General features: G+C 41.9%; 3 protein-coding genes across 5 annotated transcripts in view; all 3 read right to left on the minus strand.

The window, feature by feature from the left end:
- The window catches only part of lingo2b (leucine rich repeat and Ig domain containing 2b), a 37342-nt gene extending 35774 nt beyond the window's left edge, over positions 1 to 1568 (minus strand). The window contains exon 1 of one of the 2 annotated variants that reach the window (XM_055865110.1): positions 1478 to 1568. The gene's annotated coding sequence lies outside the window, so the exon portion shown is untranslated. Of the gene's footprint in view, positions 1 to 1059; positions 1444 to 1477 lie in introns of those variants that run through there. The other variant, XM_055865111.1, reaches the window with a different exon arrangement.
- Positions 1 to 1635, minus strand: part of c9orf72 (C9orf72-SMCR8 complex subunit) — a 65974-nt gene extending 64339 nt beyond the window's left edge. The window contains exon 1 of the mRNA XM_055865114.1: positions 1478 to 1635. Coding sequence (XP_055721089.1) covers positions 1478 to 1635 — 158 coding nt within the window. The remainder of the gene's footprint in view (positions 1 to 1477) is intronic.
- Positions 1636 to 7731: 6096 nt separating this feature from the next.
- On the minus strand, positions 7732 to 27427 carry eif4eb (eukaryotic translation initiation factor 4eb). Of its 2 annotated transcripts, XM_055865121.1 has the most exons (8): positions 27233 to 27427; positions 11553 to 11656; positions 10882 to 10977; positions 10638 to 10701; positions 10349 to 10468; positions 9960 to 10099; positions 9630 to 9755; positions 7732 to 9505 (listed from the first exon to the last, which is right to left on the minus strand). In XM_055865121.1, exons 1-7 carry the CDS (start codon positions 27305 to 27307, stop codon positions 9641 to 9643), a joined length of 714 nt encoding a protein of 237 aa, XP_055721096.1. In that variant the 5' UTR covers positions 27308 to 27427; the 3' UTR covers positions 7732 to 9505; positions 9630 to 9640. The 2 variants fall into 2 exon arrangements, with proteins under 2 accessions (XP_055721096.1, XP_055721097.1); XM_055865122.1 differs by having other exon boundaries at positions 7732 to 9755; positions 10355 to 10468; positions 27233 to 27423.
- Between the last annotated feature and the right edge of the window lie 75 nt (positions 27428 to 27502).

A 27502-nucleotide genomic window follows, 5' to 3' on the forward strand; every position in this document is an offset into this window, starting at 1 on the left:
CATCTGCAATTCTAATTATCCCAGACTAAAGACACTACAGAGAAGCCTAGTCTCCCTGTCAGAACTACAAACCGAGTCGCCAATAACCAAACACCCCAGCTTGCCGCAAAGGAAGATGAGTGGCACAACTACTCCAGAGAACTGTGCCACGTAGCATGCCATCCATATTCACTGTACGAGAGAGGGAAATGCTTAAGTGTGTTGACAGTTATTATTCTCATCGATCTGCCACTCCCTTGAATACAGCTCATATCCTTTCTCTGATGTGGCTGTAGACCTTTCTCAAAATAAATCCTTTGCGAGCTGCATCTCTTGAATAAATGGCTGCAAAGAGAGGAGCATGAAAACAATGAGAGAACAATATGGAGCCCCCATCCCCCCTCACAAGAGATAGTTCTTTGCTCCACTCTGCTCCTCTCTGTCTCAGGGGAACAAACACACCCGACAGGTTGCTGTGGTAACGCCTCACATACACTTTCACATCCCTGCGCGGGCACTGCCTCTTTACTGGAAACTGGGCTCCTCTCCCCCTCCATTAGCAGCTCCAGCAGACAGACAGAATAGACAGACAGCAGGTCCAGGCTGGAGACCTATTCAGTAGCATAGTGCATTTATAATTCAGATGGACTCCTCGTGTTGAAGGTCAGGGGAGATGTGTATAAAGTTATTGGTTTCGCGAGCACTAATCCGCAGGGCTACGTCCACGATATCTTACCTTATCCACAAGCTTACAAAAGTGCGCTCATCCACTTGGAAGAAATACATACCCTCAGCTCACCTTGTCAGTACAGCTCAATAGATAAACGACAAGTCCCTGATCTATAAGTCTCATCCATTCAGTTCACCTCTTCCGCAGTTCTCATCCATGACGTGTTTCATCATGTTTCTCAACAATGCAGTACACATCTACATAAGTCATCCCATCCAGTTCATCTCATCCACAGACCTGTCATGTCGTCAACCTTATGCACACTTTATCCATTCATTTCATTTTCAATTGTATCCCCCACTATCACATGCGCATATACATACACACACATACACTACCACAAAACTCACCTCATCCACAGAGCTATCCGCTCGGTCAACCTCATCCACACTCCTCACCCACTGATAATCTCACACAGCCTCCACCTCATCGACTAATTTCAATTCAACCAGTTTCCTCTCTCCCCTATATCGCTCATCCACATACCCCATCCACAACAGAATAAGACTATGCCTTTTCAGGGAGGTTTTCAAACAAGAGAATGATGAAATCTACTATTCTCTACTACTGCCTATACAGTATGCGCAAGAGAAGACAGACTTTGAAGGGTCATGCCAGTGAAATCTTCCCTATGTTAGAAATGTCAGTTACAGATTTGAAACAAGTGCCGTTGCCAAGAATTCTCCCCTCTGGAAAAAAATATACAATTCCTTAATAATAGAGCATATTCTCAGTGACAGCTATAGTTTGAGGTGTCTCGATTCTTACCTTAAAGTGCTGCTCCTCATTTCAAAATCCATATTCCAGATTAGCTCACAGATGGGGCATGCAGCCAAGCTGACACTTACACGCAATCTAACGCACAAACACACACAGCCTCGGAGTGCCCGCTCAATCCTCTGTGTCCCTTCCAATCTGCCCTTCATGGAAACAATATCCTTTTATCTCCCTCTCTCTTTGATTACTGCGCATTTCATCCCCACATTCGCACTCCTCCTGCCTCCCACTGTTCTAACGAAGCATCTCGAAAGCCCTGTATGACACTGGACCAGGCGGGCGAATCTGGGGAGACGAACTGAGATGAGGCTGAGAGAGGCTCTTCACTAGTGTGAGCTCCTTTGTTGAGAAGTGGCAGCGGTTCAGTTATCCCCCTCGCTCTACTGATCCTCCCCCCTCTTCACTCTACTCTTGCACATCACCTGTGAGCAGCCTTACCTCTGCGCTCTGAATGGGTGAATAAAATCCTACAGTAGGGCTTTTACTCCTCCCCTCCCTCTTGCATAGCCTCACTCTCTCTTAGCTCCTCTCTGACATCTGCTCAAACAGGTTTTTTACTCCTCTCCCTGGCTATCCCTTTCACCCCTTCCCATCTTGCTCTCTTCCATTCAATTTCTCGTTATTTTCTACTTTCTCTGACATCCTCCTCTAACTATATCTCTGGGGACATTTGACCGGTATGTTCGCAGTACAAAGATGAGTCATGATTGCTGTGATAATAGAGGGAGTAGGTAAGAGAGGGGTGTGCTATTGATTCAGTTTGCTTCATTAGCATGTACAGTTGAAGTCGGACGTTTAAATAAACCTAGCCAAAAACATTTAAACTCAGTTGTTCACAATTCCTGACATTTAATCCTAGTAAAAATTCCCTGTCTTAGGTCAGTTGGGATCACCATTTTATTTTAAGAAAGTGAAATGTCAGAATAATAGAAGTGAGAATGACTTGTTTAAGCTTTTATTTATTTTATTTTTGTAACTGAGTCAGGTTTGTAGGACTCCTTGCTCGCACACGCTTTTCAGTTATGCCCACAAATGTTCTATAGGATTGAGGTCAGGGCTTTGTGATGGCCACTCCAATACCTTGATTTTGTTGTCCTTAAGCCATTTTGCCACAACTTTGGAAGTATGCTTGGGGTCATTGTCCATTTGGAAGACACATTTGAGACCAAGCTTTAACTTCCTGACTGATGTCTTGAGATGTTGCTTCAACACAGCCACATCATTTTCCATCCTTATGATGCCATCTATTTTGTGAAGTGCACCAGTCCCTCCTGCAGCAAAGCACCCCCACAACATGATGATGCCATCCCCGTGCTTCACGGTTGGGATGGTGTTCTTTGGCTTGCAAGCCTCCCTCTTTTTCCTCCAAACATAACAATGGTCATTATGACCAAACAGCTCTATTTTTGTTTCATCAGACCAGAGGACATTTCTCCAAAAAGTACGATCTTTGTCCCCATGTGCAGTTGTAAACCGTAGTCTGGCTTTTTTTTAATGGTGGTTTTGGAGCAGTGGCTTCTTCCTTGCTGAGCGGCCTTTCAGATGATGTCGATATAAGACTCGTTTTACTGTGGCTATAGGTACTTTTGTACCTGTTTCCTACAGCATCTTCACAAGGTCCTTTGCTGTTGTTCTGGGATTGATTTGCACTTTTCGCAGTACGTTCATCTCTAGGAGACAGAACGCGTCTCCTTCCTGACCGGTATGACGGCTGCGTGGTCCCATGGTGTTTATACTTGCATACTATTGTTTGTACAGATGAACGTGGTACCTTCAGGAATTTGGAAATTGCTCCCAAGGATAAACCAGACTTGTGAAGGTCTACAATAATTTTTTTGGTCTTGGCTGATTTCTTTTGATTTTCCATGTCAAGCAGAGGCACTGAGTTTGAAGGTAGGCCTTGAAATACATCCACAGGTACACCTCCAATTGACTCAAATTATGTCAATTAGCCTATCAGAAGCTTCTAAAGCCATGACATAATTTTCTGGAATTTCCCAAGCTGTTTAAAAGGCACAGTCAATTTAGTGTATGTAAACATCTGACCCACTGGAATTGTGATAGTGAATTATAAGTGAAATAATCTGTCTGTAAACAATTGTTGGAAAAATTACTTGTCATGCACAAAGTAGATGTCCTAACCGACTTGACAAAACTATCATTTGTAAAACTATCATTTGTTAACAAGACATTTTTAGAGTGGTTGAAAGACGAGTTTTAATGACTCCAACCTAAGTGTGTGTAAACTTCCAACTTCAACTGTACCTGTAGCTTGAGCTTCTCTGTGGGTTAGCTACCCTACTGTAACTAGCTCTCTGCTTCTCCCTGAGGTGACAGACTGCCTTCGCTGCCTCCCTCTGAGCCAGCTGATACGGAGGGTTGAAAAGGGAGACCAAAATAGATGCAACACCCCACTGCCCTAGACTTAAGGAATTGGCAGAACTATGACATGACATCCATGCTGCCTTGTGAAGGAAGCATACATTTATTTAATTTTTTTGTTAACCCACCATAATGTGCAGTGGGGAAACATCTAAGCTATTCTATAATTCAGGAAAATGCATGGCATGCATGATTTTCTACAAGTAGTGTATAACCTAAATTCTGTCCAGTAATTACATTTAAATATATATATTTTTAATCAAGTAAACATTTTATCCCTACTGATTTGCAATTTTATACATAGCATACAATACCAATGCAGGTATTCCATTAGCAGTTCAACAACAATGTACAGTTCCATAAAATAACATTCATGCCACAACATAATAAGCAGTATAATTATATCCAGCTTTAATCAAGTCAGAGCACAAATCATCCATACAATTACATTACTGAACACTGCCCTGGTGTTGCCAGCCCCATGCTGAAACCAACTGAGCTATCATAGTTCTGGTATTACCCACAGTGAACTAGTGTTGCAGTCTAGTAATTATTCTAATAAACCTAAATGGTGAGCTCTAATCCCGATGGTCCCCATTAAGATGTAATTGCTCTGCAGATGTTCGGTATTTTCCCCCACACTTCTCCTCTTTTGGCTTAGCACCCTCTACCCAGAGCCATACACCTGCCTCTACCTATAGGATGCAGTATATTTCCATTGTCACCTGTCTGCCCATTGTGCTGCCAGTTGGCATGAAAGATTAAATGGAAACTGTTAATCAGTCTGTTATTTAGTAGACTGGCGAATTGAAAACTGTGTGGATCAATACAAAAATAAAGAAATGTATAGACCTATCTCTGGGGATGTGTGTCAGTCATTTACTTCCTTTGAGGAATCGTGGTCTTGGAGCTCTGTATGCACACTAGTAGGCTAGGAGCTCTGTATGCACACATGTACAGGGCATTAGGAAAGTATTCAGACCCCTTAACTTTTTCCCACATTGTTACAGCCTTATTCTAAAATTTATACAATTCCCCCATCATCAATCTACCCACAATACCCCATAAATGACAAAGTGAAAACAGGTTTTTAGAATTATTTGCAAATGTATAAAAACAAAAACAAATAAAACACCTTATTTACATAAGAATTCAGACCCTTCGCTATGAGACTAGAAATTGAGCTCAGGTGCATCCTGTTTCCATTGATCATCCTTGAGATGTTTCTACAACTTGATTGGAGTCCACCTGTGGTAAATTCAATTGATTGGACATGATTTGGAAAGGCACACACCTGTCTATATAAGGTCCCACAGTTGTCAGAGCAAAAACCAAGCCATGAGGTGGAAGGAATTGTCCATGGAATGCTAAGATTGTATCGATTCACAGCTCTGGGAAACGGTAACCAAGAAAACAGTGGCCTCCATCATTCTTAAATGGAAGAAGTTTGGAACCACCAAGACTCTTCATAGAGCTGGCCGCCCAGCCAAACTGAGCAATTTGGGGAGAAGGGCCTTGGTCAGGGAGGTGACCAAGAACCCGATGGTCATTCTGACAGAGCTCCAGAGTTCCTCTGTGGAGATGGTTGAGGACAACCATCGCTGCAGCACTCCACCAATCAGGCCTTTATGGTAGAGCTGCCAGATGGAAGCCACGCCTCAGTAAAAGGCATGACAGCCTGCTTGGAGTGTGCCAAAAAGGCATCTAATGGACTCTCAGAGCATGAGAAACAAGATTCTCTGGTCTGATGAAACCAATAATGAATTATTTCGCCTGAATGTCAAACATCACATCTGGAGGAAACCTAGAACCATCCCTATGGTGAAGAATGGTGGTGGCAGCATCATGCTGTGGGGATGTTTTTCAGCAGCAAGGACTGGGAGACTCGTCAGGATCAAGGGAAGGATGAACGGAGCAAAGTACAAAGAGAGATCCTTGATGAAAACCTGCTCCAGAGCGCTCAGGACCTGAGACTGGGTGAAGGTTCACCTTCCAACAGGACAACGACCCTAAGCACACAGTCAAGACAACGCAGGAGTGGTTTTGGGACAAGTCTCTGAATGTCCTTGAGTGGCCCAGCTAGAGCCCAAACTTGAACCCGATCTATCATCTCCGGAGAGACCTGAAAATAGCTGTGCAGCGACGTTGCCCATCCAACCTGATAAGAGATTGAGAGGATCTGCAGAGAAGAACGGGAGAAACACCACAAATACAGGTGTGCCAAGCTTGTAGCGTCATACCCAAGAAGACTCAAGGCTGTAATCGCTGCCAAAGGTGTTTCAACAAAGTACTGAGTAAAGGGTCTGAATACTTATGTAAATGTGATCTCAGTTTTTTTAACGTTTAAAAAAAATAAATTACGAAAAAAAACTGTTTTTGCTTTGTCATTATGGCGCACTGTCTGTAGATTGATGAGGGGTAAAAACTATTTATGAAGAAGGCTGTAACCTAAAATAAATGTGGAAAGTCCAGAGGTCTGAATACCTTCTGATTGCACTGTATGTGGTGAGTCAATAAAGTAATTACCTATGCCATCAGGTAACTGCCAAAGGAAACAAGTAAATGAGGGATAAAGTATATTGAAAGCAGGTGAGTTAATTAAGCAATTAGGGTCATGGGTAAAAATGTCCAGTTGCCCATTATTTTGCTTACCATGGCTAGAAGAGATCTCAGTGAATTTGAAAGAGGGGTCTCAAAGGAGCATAGGGGGTTTAAAGTGTGTGTGTCAGTCACCAGATCTCAACCTAAATGAAACTTATGGGAGATTCTGGAGCTGCGTCTCAGACAGCATTTTTTACCACCATCAACAAAACAATAAATTATGGAACTTCTCGTGGAAGAATGGTGGTGTCGCGTCGCATCGCATCCCTCCAAGAGAGTTCCAGACACTTATAGAATCTACAGTATGTCAAAGCGCATTGAAGCTGTTCTGGCAGCTCGTGGTGGCCAAACGCCCTATTAAGACACTCTATGTTGGGGTTTCCTTTATTTTGGCAGTTACCTGTATTCCACTAGTAAGCATTGTATGCGTTAACCATTTTCTCAGATGATTTCAGCTCATTAGATCTCCCATAGGTTTCATGTCTATGTCAAAGGCATTATACTAAATCCTTAAGTGCTTCTCTGATTATCCTTTCTATTCCCATAATCTCATATAACAAATCTTGCCATTGATCTTCACACTAGTGGGAGTGAAATGAAAGCTCCAACCAGACCCTCTGTAAAATAATCAGCTGTCATCCTCGCCACTATAGCCTACAATACAAGTACAGAATGGAATAGAATACTTAAACTCTTTAAAAAAGGGAATTTTTCTTGTGCTTGTATGCTAATATCCGCAGTACTGACAGTAATGCCAAAGTACTAGGATTTATGAAATGTTTATGTACTGCTTTGGAATGAAGTATATGGTTTACTAATGGGTTTTGAAGTCCTTATGTAGGTACCCTTGAAATAAAGTGTGGGTTTGTTTTTGTTGGCCTTTGTAATGTCTGTGAGTCAAATAAGTCTCCATGTCAAAACAACACCTCTGGACAAGACACCCACTGTGGGAACAATGTTCTAAATTGTAGCCTTGCCCATTTGTGATTAGTAACCTTGACAATTGACATTTAGGCTTTCTGCCATCACTGGATCTGGTATAGATTTTTTAAGTCTAGTTTTATGTTGTGGATTTTGGTCTGTGGAGAACTGACAATCAAGGTCCCATACCGGCTGGTCAAATAAGCACCTATTACAATGACTGGCTACGCTTCAAAATGGGGTCACAGCACCCTCTAGAGGGAAGAGATGAAACTTCATGGTGACTTCAAATGAGTAAATCACTGACCCTCACAGTAAGGCAATTGGATAACACTTAAAACTCAAGTGTAAAACTCAGTTTATTAATGCGTTGCGAATAAAATAACCAAATTCATAAAATATTGTATGAATGTTGAAGAGCGGTTATGAAAAGTAAGTAATAAGAATTAAACATGCCTGACATAAATGGCAATTTATTATACTTTTATGAAATGGAAAGTATTTGAAAGCTCTGATTTGGTGCCATGACAATGTTATAGGTTGCCATTGTTGTAGGCTGTCATGATATGTTGCAACCGGTGATATACTGTAGGTACTGTAGGTGTAGCTATTATAATATTTCTTATGGCTTTATACATTATTCAGGTCTATGTGAAGTCCCTAGGGGCTACAGGATGGTTGTTTCTGGATGGGGCCAAAGAGCTATGGCAATTACAAGTGGCATTGAAAGAGATTATTTCCTGTTGGTTCCTGGGGTTGAAATGGCATATATTATATCATACTATATACACTGCTCAAAAAAATAAAGGGAACACTTAATCAACACAATGTAACTCTAAGTCAATCACACTTCTGTGAAATCAAACTGTCCACTTAGGAAGCAACACTGATTGACAATAAATTTCACATGCTGTTGTGCAAATGGAATAGACAAAAGGTGGAAATTATAGGCAATTAGCAAGACACCCCCAAAAAAGGAGTGATTCTGCAGGTGGTGATCACAGACCACTTCTCAGTTCCTATGCTTCCTGGCTGATGTTTTGGTCACTTTTGAATGCTGGCGGTGCTCTCACTCTAGTGGTAGCATGAGACGGAGTCTACAACCCACACAAGTGGCTCAGGTAGTGCAGTTCATCCAGGATGGCACATCAATGCGAGCTGTGGCAAAAAGGTTTGCTGTGTCTGTCAGCGTAGTGTCCAGAGCATGGAGGCGCTACCAGGAGACAGGCCAGTACATCAGGAGACGTGGAGGAGGCCGTAGGAGGGCAACAACCCAGCAGCAGGACCGCTACCTCCGCCTTTGTGCAAGGAGGTGCACTGCCAGCGCCCTGCAAAATGACCTCCAGCAGGCCACAAAGTCACCATGAAGTGGACAGTTTGATTTCACAGAAGTGTGATTGACTTGGAGTTACATTGTGTTGTTTAAGTGTTCCCTTTATTTTTATGAGCAGTGTATAATATTATAAAAAATTATCTGAAGTCACAGAATAACTTTAAAGAATCATTAGTGCTGTTTCCATTGCAGGCTGAAGATCAAAACCAACCACTAATAAATGTATACTTTGCAAAAAAAACATCACTGTAAGTCAAATGTAAAACCATTTCGAACAAGGAATGTACAAATAACAAGTTGCAAAAAGTACTCCACAATATAAAAAAACAGATTATATTGAATTGCAAACGCAAAGTTTTAATCATGTTAACACAGACTAATTGATTCATGACATAATCAGAAAGTCTTGATTACATCCACTTGAAGTTTAGGGCCACAGAACAAGTCTAAAAATAGCTAAAAAGCTAATTGGTATAATAAATTAAAATGGCGTAACATAATTAAGGATAACAGCAATTACAATGCTGTATAAGGGCACAGAGAAATGTTGACTTTTTAAATGTCAAATTAATTCCCTGTCATTAAATAAATCAACAAAATAATTTTCTTTATAACTCTGAAAAGCTTACATTTCTATGAAAGGTATTCATTTGCGTTTTGAGGTTTGCATGTTCACCTGTGTGGCTATGGCAGGTGTCTTTGTGTGTGTGTGTGGGGGTTTCCAGAGAAAGTAGTGTGTCCGTGTTGTGAAAGTGTTTCCGGATTTTAGGTCCAGGACGGTTCTGTTGAAGTTTTTGTATATAGTCATGAGTTTTTCCAAGATTGGGTCACGCAGTCATTGCAGCTCCGTAAACAAATGCACCCACAATGAAATGTAGACCCCCAAAAATGTAATAGACAAGTCACCTGGTGCATTTTCAGACCACAAACTTGTTTTTGGTCGTGGAGCCACTCTTGGTGGCGGTGTCAGAGTGTGACTGGTAGCCAATGGTCATCTTCATGGGGATTCCCAAGCGCTCCTTATACACACTCCTGTTGTCACACAGATGGCCATATTTGAAGGGAGTTGATAGCAACAAACCTTTTGGTTTTGGATCTTAGTAATTTAACCAAGCCCAAAATAATTTACAAGTACTAAGACTATATACTCTTTAGTATGTCAGCACATTTTCCTGAGTCCTGATCAAAGTTGGAGTGATGACTAACAAACATTGACTTCACATTGATCTAACTTACCCGATGTGTGTTATGGCTTCCTTGTTGTCAAAGTCTGCCGTCCAGATGGCGATTTTGTCTCCTTTCGAGCGAATATTGACTACTGCGCCACACACTTCGTCACTATAGCCATCAAAAGTCTCCCCAACAAGGCAGAGAAGCTGGACAGGTGAAGTGTCAGGAAGAATATGGATCCACACATTAACGTTTCAGTGGCATCACAGAATTCCTTAATCCAGCCACACAGGGAGAAGGTCAAGGTTGCATTTCATTCCAAATTGTCTGCGCGCCCACACACACACACACACACACACACACACACACACACACACACACACACACACACACACACACACACACACACACACACACACACACACACACTCACACACACACACACTCACACTCACACTCACGGTTTCTAGCCAGAAGCGGTCCAGGTCTTGTCTCCTCTGCTGCTTGCTGAGAGTGATCAGCCAGCGCCCTCCATGCTTGTTCCGCTCATCCTCCCACATGGGCTCAATGCCATCCTGTCACACCAGAGGAGAGACAGCTTTACTTGCATTAACAAGGCCATGGCTGAACAGTCCTGAACAACTTTCTTCCAGGTACAATTCTTAATTAAGTTGCAAAGATACCATATATTAACATGAAATAAAATGAGTTCCTTGTTTGCTTTTTGAAATGCAACAAACCTACCTTAAAGAGGGAGTAGTCGCATCCAGATATCAGATTGCTTGACAACTGAATATGATTATAGAGACTGAAATGACAAGATAATTTCGTAAGTACAATACACAATTGCAGTGTATTATTGACAACTGAATGCTATCAAGATGATGAATGAAGACAAATTTTGGTATAATCTCAAATCATCATTTTAACATTTATTCAATCCTTGTCATCACAAAACAAGAACAACTTTAGTCTTATTGATCCTTACGCCCAGAAATCTTCAACAGTGTCAAACGTGGAGATGAGGCAGAGGTTCGCCTGCCACGTTTTGGTCTTATCATTTTTGAAGAACCAAAGAGACCATCTGTTGGGGCAAAACAGAAATGGGATTTGCATAAGGTAAACACTGGCTAATTAAACGCATGCTAATCAAATGTAATCAACAGCCCATAAGCCTCAAAGCAAATTAGGACCTTATGGATGAGGGGGAAAACATTGACACGGTTCATTGCTTTGTGACATTCATTCAATGTAAAATCCTTAGGCAGTTCAAATGCGCTTGACTGCAATAAGAAAGGGCAATGCATGGTTGGTAATCACACACAGACAGCCTCAGCTTGTGGTGGTATGAACACTCATAAGCCAAAGTCACCTCTTTAGGTTTGGGTCATGATACTACCAATGTGAATTCACCATGCCTGAGACCTGGGGGGACGTAAACTCAGAGGCAACACACAAGATTGAATTGGTGCTTTGCATTGGCAGCTGTGCAACACTGTAAACTGGTGGGATCTACGTGATACTTTACATCAGATGAATACCCACCACTCTTACAGAAAACAACTCCCCGGAGGCCTTTTGCAGGAAGTTTCCTTACCACGGATCAGCAGCCTGTAATGAACAAGGGTTTTTAAAGAGCAGTAACCTGGGTCAGCTTACTTGTTCTGGAGGGGGTGTTTGATATAGCTCTCAGGGCTCACTATCTCCTGACCAGTCTCTGCTTCTTCTCCTCCTTCAGCATGTTGGGGATTTAAATTGATCTCCTAGTGGAAAACAATTTGGAAGAAGTAAGAAGCGTTATCTTGCAGGACTGTCATGCCTTGGGTCATTGTCATGTTTTTTGTAGTTTTTTTATACAAAGCTGGGTTGATGGTGAGTATAGGTAACAATCAATGAAACATGTGATGTTTGAAAGCTTTTCCATATGACCTCGGACGGAAGTTATTTTTGCAACATATTGTAATTTAAAAAAAACTTTATATAGACACTAATCAAATAGATGGTCCAACATTATTTAAAATCAATGAAATAAACTGTTTGTTTTTGCTAGGGTGGAAACATGGACAAGCATAAACAAACTTTTGCACCAGCCATAATGATTGGGCAAGTTGGTGAACTGTCTATCATCTAGATCTGGACAACAAAAGGGGGCTTAAAGCTTCCCCCTCTTGGGTTCTCAGCTGAAGGTATGGACCACAGCTGGCTCCATGTGAATTACAATCCCGACGCTCTGTTTTAACGTTTAGAAACGTTAATAAAGCTCACTTGCGATACAAATTTGGAAACATAAAGCCCACAATTTTCACATCATACCAAAATAAAATAATTTCACAAATACAAAATACACACCTCACCGGTTTTAACACAGTTGAAGCTGACAGTATTTTTCTGGCGTCGTTCTTCCGTTACACACGTGTTCAAAGACATTTCAATTAGAGGTCGACCGATTAATCGGAATGGCCGATTACATTGCACTCCACGAGACTACCTGTTATGCGAGTGCAGCAAGGAGCTAAGGTAAGGTGCTAGATAGCATTAAACGTATCTTAGAAAAAACATTTCATCTTAACATAATCACTAGTTAACTACACATGGTTGATGATATTACTAGTTTATCTACCTTGTGCTGCGTTGATTATAATCGATGCGGTGCCTGTTGATTTATCATTGAATCATAGCCTACTTCGCCAAACGGGCGATTTAACAAGCACATTTGCGAAAAAAGCACTGTCGTTGCACCAATGTGTACCTAACCATAAACATCAACTCCTTTCTTAAAATCACAAGTATATATTTTCAAACCTGCATATTTAGTTAATATTGCCCGCTAACGGGCCTCCCGGGTGGCGCAGTGGTCTAGGGCACTGCATCGCAGTGCCAACTGCGCCACCAGAGTCTCTGGGTTCGCCCCCAGGCTCTGTCGCAGCCGGCCGCGACCGGGAGGTCCGTGGGGCGACGCACAATTGGGCTAGCGTCGTCCGGGTTAGGGAGGGTTTGGCCGGTAGGGATTTCCTTGTCTCATCGCGCTCCAGCGACTCCTGTGGCGTGCTGGGCGCAGTGCGCGCTAACCAAGGGGGCCAGGTGACGGTGTTTCCTCCGACACATTGGTGCGGCTGGCTTCCGGGTTGGAGGCGCGCTGTGTTAAAGAAGCAGTGCGGCTTGGTTGGGTTGTGCCTCGGAGGACGCATGGCTTTCGACCTTCGTCTCTCCCGAGCCCGTACGGGAGTTGTAGCGATACGACAAGATAGTAATTACTAGCGATTGGATACCACGAAAATTGGGGAGAAAAGGGGATAAATAAATAAATAAATAAAAATAAAAATAATAATAATAAAAAATATTGCCCGCTAACATGAATTTATTAGGGGGCGCCATTTTCACTTTTGGATAAAATGGTGCCCAATTTAAACGGCCTCGTACTCTGTCCTAGATCATATGATATACATATCCCAGTTAGGGGGAGTGACGAGCTCTACAGCAGAGTCTCAGCACTCAATCGCTGGTTGAAAACTGTTTTCTGCCCCTCCCAAAAGATAGAATTTGTAGATAATTGGCCCTCTTTCTGGGACTCACCCACAAACAGGACCAAGCCTGACCTGCTAAGGAGTGACGGACTCCATCCTACCTGGAGGGGTGCTCTCATCTTATCTACCAACATAGACAGGGCTCTAACTCCTTTAGCCCCACAATGAAATAGGGTGCAGGCCAGGCAGCAGGCTGTTAGCCAACCTGCCAGCTTAGTGGAGTCTGCCAATAGCACAGTCAGTGTAGTCAGCTCAGCCATACCCATTGAGACTGTGTCTGTGCCTCGACCTAGGTTGGGCAAAACTAAACATGGCGGTGTTCGCCTTAGCAATCTTATTAGGATAAAGACCTCCTCCATTCCTGCCATTATTGAAAGAGATCGTGATACCTCACATCTCAAAATAGGGTTACTTAATGTTAGATCCCTCACTTCAAAGGCAGTCATAGTCAATGAACTAATCACTGATCATAATCTTGATGTGATTGGCCTGACTGAAACATGGCTTAAGCCTGATGAATTTACTGTGTTAAATGAGGCCTCACCTCCTGGTTACACTAGTGACCATATCCCCCGTGCATCCCGCAAAGGCGGAGGTGTTGCTAACATCTACGATAGCAAATTTCAATTTACAAAAAAAAAAATGGCGTTTTCGTCTTTTGAGCTTCTAGTCATGAAATCTATGCAGCCTACTCAATCACTTTTTATAGCTACTGTTTACAGGCCTCCTGGGCCATATACAGCGTTCCTCTCTGAGTTTCCTGAATTCCTATCAGACCTTGTAGTCATAGCAGATCATATTCTAATTTTTGGTGATTTTAATATTCACATGGAGAAGTCCACAGACCCACTCCAAAAGTCTTTCGGAGCCATCATCGACTCAGTGGGTTTTGTCCAACATGTCTCTGGACCTACTCACTGCCACAGTCATACTCTGGACCTAGTTTTGTCCCATGGAATAAATGTTGTAGATCTTAATGTTTTTCCACATAATCCTGGACTATCGGACCACCATTTTATTACGTTTGCAATCGCAACAAATAATCTGCTCAGACCCCAACCAAGGAGCATCAAAAGTCATGCTATAAATTCTCAGACAACACAAAAATTCCTTGATGCCCTTCCAGACTCCTTCTGCCTACCCAAGGACGTCAGAGGACAAAAATCAGTTAACCACTTAACTGAGGAACTCAATTTAACCTTGCGCAATACCCTAGATGCAGTTGCACCCCTAAAAACGAAAAACATTTGTCATAAGAAACTAGCTCCCTGGTATACAGAAAATACCCGAGCTTTGAAGCAAGCTTCCAGGAAATTGGAACGGAAATGGCGCCACACAAAACTGGAAGTCTTCCGACTAGCTTGGAAAGACAGTACCGTGCAGTACCGAAGAGCCCTCACTGCTGCTCGATCATCCTACTTTTCCAACTTAATCGAGGAAAATAAGAACAATCCAAAATTTATTTTTGATACTGTTGCAAAGCTAACTAAAAAGCAGCATTCCCCAAGAGAGGATGGCTTTCACTTCAGCAGTAATAAATTCATGAACTTCTTTGAGGAAAAGATCATGACCATTAGAAAGCAAATTACGGACTCCTCTTTGAATCTGCGTATTCCTCCAGGGCTTAGCTGTCCTGGATCTGCACAGCTCTGCGAGGGCCTGGGATCGGGAGAGACACTTAAGTGTTTTAGTACTATATCTCTTGACACAATGATGAAAATAATCATGGCCTCTAAACCTTCAAGCTGCATACTGGATCCTATTCCTACTAAACTGCTGAAGGAGCTGCTTCCTGTGCTTGGCCCTCCTATGTTGAACATAATAAACAGCTCTCTATCCACCGGATGTGTACCAAACTCACTAAAAGTGGCAGTGATAAAGCCTCTCTTGAAAAAGCCAAACCTTGACCCGGAAAATATAAAAAACTATCGGCCTATATCGAATCTTCCATCCCTCTCAAATTTTTTTGAAAAAGCTGTTGCGCAGCAACTCACTGCCTTTCTGAAGACAAACAATGTATACGAAATGCTTCAGTCTGGTTTTAGACCCCATCATAGCACTGAGACTGCACTTGTGAAGGTGGTAAATGACCTTTTAATGGCGTCAGACCGAGGCTCTGCATCTGTCCTCGTGCTACTAGACCTTAGTGCTGCCTTTGACACCATCGATCACCACATTCTTTTGGAGAGACTGGAAACCCAAATTGGTCTACACGGACAAGTTCTGGCCTGGTTTAGATCTTACCTGTCGGAAAGATATCAGTTTGTCTCTGTGAATGGTCTGTCCTCTGACAAATCAACTGTACATTTCGGTTTTCCTCAAGGTTCCGTTTTAGGACCACTATTGTTTTCACTATATATTTTACCTCTTGGGGATGTTATTCGAAAACATAATGTTAACTTTCACTGCTATGCGGATGACACACAGCTGTACATTTCAATGAAACATGGTGAAGCCCCAAAATTGCCCTCGCTAGAAGCCTGTGTTTCAGACATAAGGAAGTGGATGGCTGAAAACTTTCTACTTTTAAACTCGGACAAAACAGAGATGCTTGTTCTAGGTCCCAAGAAACAAAGAGATCTTCTGTTAAATCTGACAATTCATCTTGATGGTTGTAAAGTCGTCTCAAATAAAACTGTGAAGGACCTCGGCGTTACTCTTGACCCTGATCTCTCTTTTGACGAACATATCAAGACTGTTTCAAGGACAGCTTTTTTCCATCTACGTAATATTGCAAAAATCAGAAATTTTCTGTCCAAAAATGATGCAGAAAAATTAATCCATGCATTTGTTACTTCTAGGTTAGACTACTGCAATGCTCTACTTTCCGGCTACCCGGATAAAGCACTAAATAAACTTCAGTTAGTGCTAAATACGGCTGCTAGAATCCTGACTAGAACCAAGAAATTTGATCATATTACTCCAGTGCTAGCTTCCCTACACTGGCTTCCCGTTAAGGCAAGGGCTGATTTCAAGGTTTTACTGTTAACCTATAAAGCGTTACATGGGCTTGCTCCTACCTATCTTTCCGAGTTGGTCCTGCCGTACATACCTACACGTACGCTACGGTCACAAGACGCAGGCCTCCTAATTGTCCCTAAAATTTCTAAGCAAACAGCTGGAGGCAGGGCTTTCTCCTATAGATCTCCATTTTTATGGAACAGTCTGCCTACCCATGTGAGAGACGCAGACTCAGTCTCAACCTTTAAGTCTTTACTGAAGACTTATCTCTTCAGTAGGTCATATGATTGAGTGTAGTCCGGCCCAGGAGTGTGAAGGTGAACGGAAAGGCTCTGGAGCAACGAACCGCCCTTGCTGTCTCTCCAGGGCCGGTTCCCCTCTCTCCACTGGGATTCTCTGCCTCTAACCCTGTTACTGGGGCTGAGTCACTGGCTTGCTGGTGCTCTTTCATGCCGTCCCTAGGAGGGGTGCGTCACTTGAGTGGGTTGAGTTACTGACGTGAACTTCCTGTCTGGGTTGGCGCCCCCCCCTTGGTTATGCTGTGGTGGAGACCTTTGTGGGCTATACTCGGCCTTGTCTCAGGATTCTAAGTTGGTGGTTGAGGATATCCCTCTAGTGGTGTGGGGGCTGTGCTTTGGCAGAGTGGGTGGGGTTATATCCTTCCTGTTTGGCCCTGTCCGGGGGTTTCTTCGGATGGGGCCACAGTGTCTCCTGACCGCTCCTGTCTCAGCCTCCAGTATTTATGCTGCAGTAGTTTATGTGTCGGGGGGCTAGGGTCAGTTGGTTATACCTGGAGTACTTCTCCTGTCTTATCCAGTGTCCTGTGTGAATTTAAGTATGCTCTCTCTAATTCTCTCGTTCTCTCTTTCTCTCTGAGAACCTGAGCCCTAGGACCATACGTCAGGACTACCGGGCATGCTGACACCTTGCTGTCCCCAGTCCGCCCGGCCTTGCTGCTATTCCAGTTTCAACTGTTTCTGCCTGCGGTTACGAAACCCCTACCTGTCCCAGACCTGCTGTTTTCAACTCTTAATGATCGGCTATGAAAAGCCAACTGAGATTTATTCCTGATTATTATTTGACCATGCTTGTCATTTATGAACATTTTGAAAATCTTGGCTCTCTCTAATTTTCTCCTTCTCTCTTTCTCTCGGAGGACCTGAGCCCTAGGACCATACGTCGGGACTACCGGCCGTGGTGACTCCTTGCTGCCCCCAGTCCGCCTGGCCTTGCTGCTATTCCAGTTTCAACTCTTCTGCCTGCGGTTATGGAACCCCTACCTGTCCCAGACCTGTTGTTTTTCAACTCTTAATGATCCGCTATGAAAAGCCAACTGAAAATTATTCATGATTATTATTTGACCATGCTTGTCACTTATGAACATTTTTGAACATCTTGGCATAGTTCTGTTATAATCTCCACCCGGCACAGCCAGAAGAGGACTGGCCACCCCTCATAGCCTGGTTCCTCTCTAGGTTTCTTCCTAGGTTTTGGCCTTTCTAGGGAGTTTTTCCTAGCCACCGTGCTTCTACACCTGCATTCTAGCTGTTTGGGGTTTTAGGCTGGGTTTCTGTACAGCACTTCGAGATATTATCTGATGTACGAAGGGCTATATAAAATAAAATTGATTGATTGATATTATTATTACTATTGGATAGAAAACACTCTGAAGTTTCTAAAACTGTTTGAATTATATCTGTGAGTAAAACAGAACTCATTTAGCAGGCAAACTTCCAAACAGGAAGTGAAAATTCTGAAATGGGTCGCTGTGAAAGGCATCGCCTATTCAATTGCCTAATATTTATGGATATGTATGCACTTCATACGCCTTCCACTAGATGTCAACAGGCAGTAGAACGTGGAATGAAGTGTCTAGCCTTATGTGAGACCGAATGAGAGCCTTTGGAGTGACAGGTCAGTCATATTGCCAGTTTTTGGCCACGCACTTGGGTATGTCATATCTTTGTCTGCAAATCGTTAGATAGACACGAAGAAATGCTCTGCCTGAGACGTTATTGGATATAAATGAGAAAAACATCCTGAAGATTGATTCTCAACTGAGTTTGACCAGTTTATTCGACTTTTATTATCACATTTAGAAGTTTTCGTTCATTGCGTCAAATCTTCATGGACACGTGAGCTACACATGCTAGCCAAAGTTGCTAATTCGACAGAAGAAATGGACATTCTAAAACAAAACAACGATTTATTGTGGAACTAGGATTCCTGGCACTGCATTCTGATGAAAGTTCATCAAAGGTAAGTGAATAGTTATGATGTTATTTCGTATTATTGTTGACTCTGTTGACTCCAACATGGCGGAGAATGGCTGAGCGCTGTCTCAGATTAGTAAAAAGCACAGCATGCAATAAAGTTATTTTTTTTATTTTAAATCTAACACAGCGGTTGCATTAAGAACCAGTGTATCTTTAATTATATGTACAACATGTATTTTTCATCAAAGTTTATGATGAGTTTTTCTGTTAGATTACGTGGCTCTCTAAGATTTCTCTGTAGATTTTGGAGCCATTTCTGAACATGGCACCAATGTAAAACCACGATTTCTGGCTATAAATATGCACATTTTCGAACAAAACATAAATGTATTGTATAACATGATGTCATAAGACTGTCATCTGATGAAGTTGTTCAAAGGTTAGTGATTAATTTTATCTCTAGTTGTGGGTTTTGTGAAAGCTATCTTTGCGGTGAAAAAATGGCGTTGTGTTTTGGGATATGGTGGTGAGCTAACATAAATATATGTTATGTTTTCGCTGTAAAACATTTTAAAAATCAGACATGTTGGCTGGATTCACAAGATGTTTATCTTTCATTTGCTGTATTGGACTTGTGATTTCATGTATTAATATTATATGATATTCCCTGTTGCGCTAGGCTAGGCTATTCTAGTCAGCGTTTCTGATGAGAATGATCCCGGATCCGGGATGGGTATTGAGTAGAATTAACTAGGAAAATTGTGTCACTTCTCTTACGTTCTGTGCAACAGAGTCAGGGTATATGCAGCAGTTTGGGCCGCCTGGCTCGTTGCGAACTGTGTGAAGACTATTTCTTCCTAACATAGACAGCCAACTTCGCCAAACGGGGGATGATTTAACAAAAGAGCATTTGCGAAAAAAGCACAATCGTTGCACAAATGTACCTAACCATAAACATCAATGCCTTTCTTCAAATCAATACACAGAAGTATATATTTTTTAAACCTGCATATTTAGTTAAAAGAAATCCAGGTTAGCAGGCAATATTAAACTAGGGAAATTGTGTCACTTCTCTAGCGTTCATTGCACGCAGAGTCAGGGTATATGCAACAGTTTGGGCCGCCTGGTTCGTTGAGAAGTGATTTGCCAGAATCTTACGTAATTATGACATAACATTGAAGGTTGTGCAATGTAACAGGAATATTTAGACTTATGGATGCCACCCGTTAGATAAAATATGGAACGGTTACGTATTTCACTGAAATAATTAACGTTTTGTTTTTCAAATTATAGTTTCCGGATCTGACCATATTAATGATCTAAGGCTCGTATTTCTGTGTGTAATTATGCCAAAAATAAGTCTATGATTTGATATTTGAAAGAGCAGTCTGACTGAGCGGTGGTTGCTAGCAGCTCTTCGCTGTGCTTCAAGCGTTGAGCTGTTTATGACTTCAAACCTATCAACTCCTGAGATTAGGCTGGTGTAACTGATGTGAAATGGCTAGCTAGTTAGCGGGGTGCGCGCTAATAGCGTTTCAATTGGTGACGTCACTCGCTCTGAGACCTTGAAGTAGTTGCCGCGGCTTTTGTGGAGCGATGGGTAACAATGCTTCGAGGGTGGCTATTATCGATGTGTTCCTGGTTTGAGCCCAGGTAGGGGCGAGGAGAGGGACGGAAGCTATACTGTTACACTGGCAATATAAGAACATCCAATAGTCAAAGGTATATGAAATACAAATGGTAGAGAGAGAAATAGTCCTATAATTCCCATAACTACAACCTACCTGGGAATATTGAAGACTCATGTTAAAAACTTCTTGACGCATGGATCCCTTTAGCGGGATTGTTTTCGTAAACAACCGCTGAATTGCAGAGCGCCAAATTCAAAAAAAATTTGCTAAACATTTTTAGATTCATGAAATCACAAGTGCAATATAGCAAAACACAGCTTAGCTGGTTGTTAATCCACCTGTCGTGTCAGATTTCGAAAATATGCTTTACAGCGAAAGCAATCCAAGCATTTGTGTGAGTTTATCGATCACTAAACAAAACATTAAGAACACCTAGCAGCAATGTATATTGGTCACGAAAGGCAGAAAAGCAATAAAATGAATCGCATACCTTTGATGATCTTCGGATGTTTGCACTCACGAGACTCCCAGTTACACAATAAATGTTCCTTTTGTTCGATAAAGATTATTTTTATATAAAAAAACTCAATTTGTTTGGCGCGATATGTTCAGTATTCCACAGCCTTAGGCAGGTCATCAAGGCTTGACGAAAATTCCAAAAAGTATCCGTAAAATTTGTAGAAACATGTCAAATAATTTTAATAATCAATCCTCAGGTTGTTTTTAACATCAATAATCGATAATATTTCAACCGGACTGTAAACTATTCAATACTGGAGAGAAAGAAAATGTCAAGCAACCAGTGTCGAGCGCATGAACTAATGTAAGGACCTCCGCCTATCCACTGACGCGTTTTGATAAATCTCGCAAAGTTTTCAGAATAAAAGCTTGAAACTATGTCTAAAGACTGTTCACACCCTGAGGAAGCCATTGGAAACGGAATCTGGTTGATATCCCTTTAAATGGACGAACGGCAGGCAATGGAACAATGATTTTTCTAAATAAGAGTCACTTCCGGGTTGGATTACCTCAGGTTTTCGCCTGCAAAATCAGCTCTGTTATACTCACAGACAATATTTTGACAGTTTTGGAAACTTTAGAGTGTTTTCTATCCTACTCTGTCAATTATATGCATATTCTAGTATCTGGACCTGAGAAATAGGCAGCTTACTTTGGGAACGTTATTTTTCCAAACATAAAAATTCTGCCCCCTAGCTTCAAGAGGTTATTAAAAGTAGAGGTCGACCGATTAATCGGAATGGCCGATTAAATCGGGGCCGACTTCAAGTTTTCATAACAATCGGAAATCGGTATTGTTGGGCGCCGATTTGCCAATTACATTTTTTTTTTTTACACCTTTATTTAACTAGGCAAGTTAGTCAAAGGGGGAGACACTCTAGACCCAAACTGCTACAGACCTATATCTATCCTACCCTGCCTTTCCAAGGTCTTCGAAAGCCAAGTTAACAAACAGATCACCGACCATTTCAATTCCCACCGTACCTTCTCCGCTATGCAATCTGGTTTCCGAGCTGGCCATGGGTGCATCTCAGCCACGCACAAGGTCCTAAACAATATCATAACCGCCATCGATAAGAGACAATACTGTGCAGCTGTATTCATCGACCTAGACAAGGCTTTCGACTCTGTCAATCACCACATTCTTATCGGCAGACTCAACAGCCTTGGTTTCTCAAATGACTGCCTCGCCTGGTTCACCAACTACTTCTCAGACAGAGTTCAGTGTGTCAAATTGGAGGGCCTGTTGTCCAGACCTCTGGCAGTCTCTATGGGGGTGCCACAGGGTTCAATTCTTGGGCCGACTCTCTTCTCTGTATACATCAATGATTTCACTCTCACTGCTGGTGATTCTCTGATCCACCTCTGCGCAGACCACACCATTCTGTATACCTCTGGCCCTTCTTTGGACACTGTGTTAACTAACCTCCAGACGAGCTCCAATGCCATACAACTCTCCTTCCGTGGCATCCAACTGCTCTTAAATGCAAGTAAAACTAAATGCATGCTCTTCAACCGATCGCTGCCCGCACCTGCCCGCCCGTCCAGCATCACTACTCTGGACGGTTCTGACTTAGAATATGTGGACAACTACAAATACCTAGGTGTCTGGTTAGACTGTAAACTCTCCTTACAGGCTCACATTAAGCATCTCCAATCCAAAATTAAATCTAGAATTGGCTTCCTATGTCGCAACAAAGCATCCTTCACTCATGCTGCCAAACATAACCTCGTAAAACTGACTATCCTACCGGTCCTTGACTTCGGCGATGTCATTTACAAAATAGCCTCCAACACTCTACTCAGCAAATTGGATGCAGTCTATCACAGTGCCATTCGTTTTGTCACCAAAGCCCCATATACTACCCACTACTGCAACTTGTATGCACTCGTTGGCTGGCCCTCGCTTCATATTCGTCACCAAACCCACTGGCTCCAGGTCGTCGATAAGTCTTTGTTAGGTAAAGCCCCACCTTATCTTAGCTCACTGGTCACCATAGCAGCACCCACCCGTAGCACGCGCTCCAGCAGGTATATTTCACTGGTCACCCCAAAAGCCAATTCCTCTTTTGGCCGCCTGACAGCAGAGTACGCTGCCCAACCTTATGTAATTAGAAAGAGGAGATTATCCTGATTAAAATGGTGTCCGACTTGAAAAAAATCTAAATATACACATTGCGAGATATTTGGCGAAATATACCAGCATGCCCTCCATAGGAAAACAATGTGGGGAGCTCAGCGTTCCAAGGGCAAAAGGTATTTCGAGGCTAGCGTTTGACAACGGAGTACGCTGCCCAGGCTTACATAATTAGAAAGAGGAGATTATCATGTTTAAAATAGTGTCCAATTTGAAAAAAATCTAAATATACACAGATATTTGGCAAAATAGACAGACATGCCTTTATTTCCCTATAGGAAACAATAGGAAACAATGGGACTAGATTTGTTTGTTTATTATCACATATTTTTATTTGTAAAAGTAATAAACACATTTTATATGATCAGATATTTAAAATGTTTAAATACATTGAATTATTGAACAATTACACATTTCACATTATGTATTTATTTTCTTTTTAACTAGTAAACCTGCACATTCTGAACAATTATAGTTAAGCAGTGTATTGGTAGTTAGTTAACATGCTACCTAACTGATCAACAAATATAGGTACAAGCTAATAACAAGGTATATATGCTCTCTTATTGAACAAGCAGCTTAACTCAAATAATGATGTGTGCGCCAGGCATCTCTCTCCAGGTTGTTGTGCTGCTCAACGGTTTCCTCCAGATATTGCCACTGTTCTCGCACACACTGCAGTGCACACTACCACCATCAGTTGTGTGTCTCCACCAGTTCCAGAAAGTCCACTCCTTGCATACGTATTGTAAATATGATGAATCATAGATTGGCAAGGAAATCCTCTTCATCTTCACTGTCCAACTGCATTGTCACGGAGCTGGAACCAGCAGAAGAGGATGGAGTGGCCTTAAAGCTGTATGCTGCTGTGGTGCCAAACTGCTGCAGAACTTCACTTGGTAGTTTATGCTGGTAACAGGTATCACCATCCAGCTTGGGTCCATACCGCACCAGGAGTATGGAGTTGAGAGTGTGCAGTCTTAACTTTGACTTGACCACACTCATTTGGCTGAACAGCCTTTCAACCTTCACATTTGAGTGTGGCAAGGAGAGGGCAGCGAGTGCAGCTTTGCACAGTCCTTCAAATGGATTTGACCCGAAGAGTCTGTGTAGTTCTTCACTTCACTCCAAAACTCAACTGTATTTTCAGTTGAATCCCACCTAATTGCCTATAATTTCCACCTTTTGTCTATTCCATTTGCACAACAGCATGTGAAATGTATTGTCAATCAGTGTTGCTTCCTAAGTGGACAGTTTGATTTCACAGAAGTGTGATTGACTTGGAGTTACATTGTGTTGTTTAAGTGTTCCCTTTATTTTTTTGAGCAGTGTATAAACATTTGGGAAACAATTTTTTGGGGCTGGTACCCCAGTGACTTTAATAATTTCAGTGGTGCCTTTATTGTGCTTTGGTATTTCTATAACATTGAAAAAGGCCATGTTTTGCAAGGCGTCTAGGTTGTCTGGGAGCCTTGCTTGCAGCTCCTTGCTTAAATCTTGTGAACACCGTTGTGCACCCCAGTCATCACGGACGCATTGTCAGTGCCAATACCCTGAAGATTCTCTTTTTTAAGGTTAGACTTCTCAAGAAACTCAACTACCGCCTTTGCTATTGATCTGGCATCGCCCCCTCCAATTCAACCAACCCGAAAAATGTGGACACAACGGTTATTTTTTTAGCTCTGAAATACCAAATCACCACACCCAGGTATTTCGAGACACTGACATCAGTGTACTCATCCAAAAGGAGACTGAACTTCTCATCCCCCACATCTGATGTTGCCCTTTTGAGAAAATAAGGAGCCAGTACTCCTCTAATGATTTCTGTGCACTTGCTGCGGTGCATTTGAAAGTTTGTTGCTGCCACAGAATCTGAAAAGGCAGCTTTCCAAGCAATACCTAAATGGTCCCATGCTAGCAGGGAACAATGCTCCGCAATGGCCATTGCCATAGGAGCTTTTACAGTTATCCACTTTCTTAACCAACTGTGGAAATGTAGACTGCGTTGTGGGGTTGTACGGTTTTGATTTATTTATATGCTTTTCTGTAGCACAATGTTTTTTGATGTCATACATTTTTGCAAGCATATCTGATTTGCAGTACGCACAGTATGCTCGACAATCATCCCCAATTACTGGCTTCAGCTACCCTTTAAATTCAGGTACAGACTCCCACTCTTTTCTATACTTCTGGCTGTACAATTTTGATTGAGACATGATTGATATTGTAAGTTCTGTTCAAGATCAAACATTCGTGACCAACTATATTCATTGGGGTTGTCTCGTCGAACGCATACTACTGATGCTGCAGTCAGCCAACCAGTGTTGGCAACTAACTTTCAGGGTAAGTTGCTAGAGGCAGGTTGATTTGTTGCTAAAATTTGCTAAATTACATTGTGATGTCATTGCGTGATAACTTAAACTGTGGCATTACGTAGAATACACAATAACGTTACTCAAATTGACTGGCCATCTCAGCGAAAAATATGATTTGACATTTGTTCAGGTACAGACTCCCACTCTTTTCTGTACAATTTTGATTGAGACTTGTTGATTGATGTTGTAAGTTCTGTTCTAGATCAAACATTCGTGACCAACTATATTCATTGGGTTTGGCTCGTCGAACCGTACTGCTCGTGCAGTCAGCCAACAATGATTTGCAATTTGCTGAAATTGCTGCTGGCCTGCTGCTGCCTGTGCACGAGCTGAGCGCCTGCTGCTGACGTCACTCACAATGCACTTTTGCAGCATGGCACTTGTGTTGTGACTGAGTGTGTGACAGAGAAAATTGTTTTAGTATCATTTAGAAGGCAAATGCGTGCATTTTAGCGTTTGAGTCACTTTTCAAAAGTTGCTAAAAGTTCAAATCCATTTTTAAAAGTAGCAAAATTTGTTGCTAGGTGCTGATCGAAAAAAAAGTTGCCAGGGTAGTCTGAAAAGTTGCTAAATCTAGCAACAAAACTGCTAAATTAATCCAATTTGTAAGTCGCTCTGGATAAGAGCGTCTGCTAAATGACTTAAATGTAAATGTAAATGTAAATTGGCATCACTGCAGCCAACAATGATTTGCAATTTGTAGAAATTGCTGCTGTTCTGCAGCTGCCTGTGCACGAGCTGAGCGCCTCCTGCTGACGTCACTCACAATGCACTTTTACAGCCAGGCACATGTGTTGTGACAGTGTGTGACAGAGAAAATCGTTTGTCATTTAGAGGGAAAATGCGTGCATTTTAGCGTTTGAGTCACTTTTCAAAAGTTGCAAATACATTTTTAACAGTAGCTCAATTTGTTGCTAGGTGCTGAATGAAAAGAATGTTGCCAGGGAGTCTGAAAATTGCTAAACTGGCATCACTGGACAGGTCTCATTGTAAAAAATAGCAAAGAACGAATTGTGACGTAGAACAATAGGCAGGGAATAAAACGTTCGGGAGGCGAAAATGCCCTAAAATAAGGCCTGTTTTTTCGTGATTACTTAAACTACCGCAAGAGCTGGAACATATGGTAATATTATTAAACTGGGCTCCACGACGGATGCAATGAAATAGTTTTTAATCTGGAAAAAAAGCATTGTTAAAAATGACATGTGTCCAGCCTACGATGGGGCAATTGGAGATCTATTTGACTATTGAAACAATGTTGCAAATGTCGGAGAGACAGACAGCAAGGTTTATACAAATCTCTGCTGTTAAACTAAATGTTAGTCTAAAAGCAACGTGAGATAATGTCAAGATGCTTTTTATAGTGGATATTAAGTTTATAATTTTCCTGGCTGGGCTGATGGATCAGAGTAAATCGGCATTTTAAGGCCATAGATTTAGCCGTTGGTAACTTGTGGAATAGACACCGTCTGGAATGCGTTTTTAATCAATCAGCATTCTGGATTAGACCCACCCGTTGTATATTACCTGTATAGCTCAGTGTGACTATTAGGAAACCAGCTAGAGATGGCTATCCAACTAGCCTGAAGTGGGATAAAAAGTTCCAAGAAAGCACAAGCTGACAACTACCTAGCGAGTTATACCATGTATAGTGCACTATTTATTTTATTAAAACATTTATGACCGAGCATATTTAGCAGCTGTCACACCGTTTACCGAACTTGGTAGCAAGCCAGATACTAGCTATTATTAAGGCTATTCACATAACCTAGCGAACATTCCCCTCTCACTTTGCCATGCTGCTTGGGTCGTGGCAGAAAAAGTTTCTACAACCGAAAATATGACCATAAACATGCATTTCATTCTAAGTTATTAGATTTCAGCTACTAATACCATATTTGGAGTAATATTGTATAATTTTGGGAAATGGATTCCGATAAACTTTATTAAATATTTTGGCCGGTAAAAGTACTCACCGGTTCCGCGGTCGCCATCTTATGATTCTTCGCGTAAACGTTGACATTCATTGGACTGACTTGGGGTGTAATCATTAGTCCAAACAGTTGCAAACAGTTTCGTTTTGCAACGAAAGCGATAGTTTCTATTGAATAAATTCAGGTAGTTCCCTCCCTGTTTCGTTCCGTTTGCTTCCGTTTGGTTCCTAGTGAATCCACCCCTGTTCAACGTGACAGGTCCTCTTTGGGCGTAGGTAAAAACGTTTATTGAAATAAGTAATTTAAATATTA

This window comes from Salvelinus fontinalis, chromosome 16, assembly GCF_029448725.1.
Source record: "Salvelinus fontinalis isolate EN_2023a chromosome 16, ASM2944872v1, whole genome shotgun sequence".
Classification (NCBI taxonomy): domain Eukaryota; kingdom Metazoa; phylum Chordata; class Actinopteri; order Salmoniformes; family Salmonidae; genus Salvelinus; species Salvelinus fontinalis.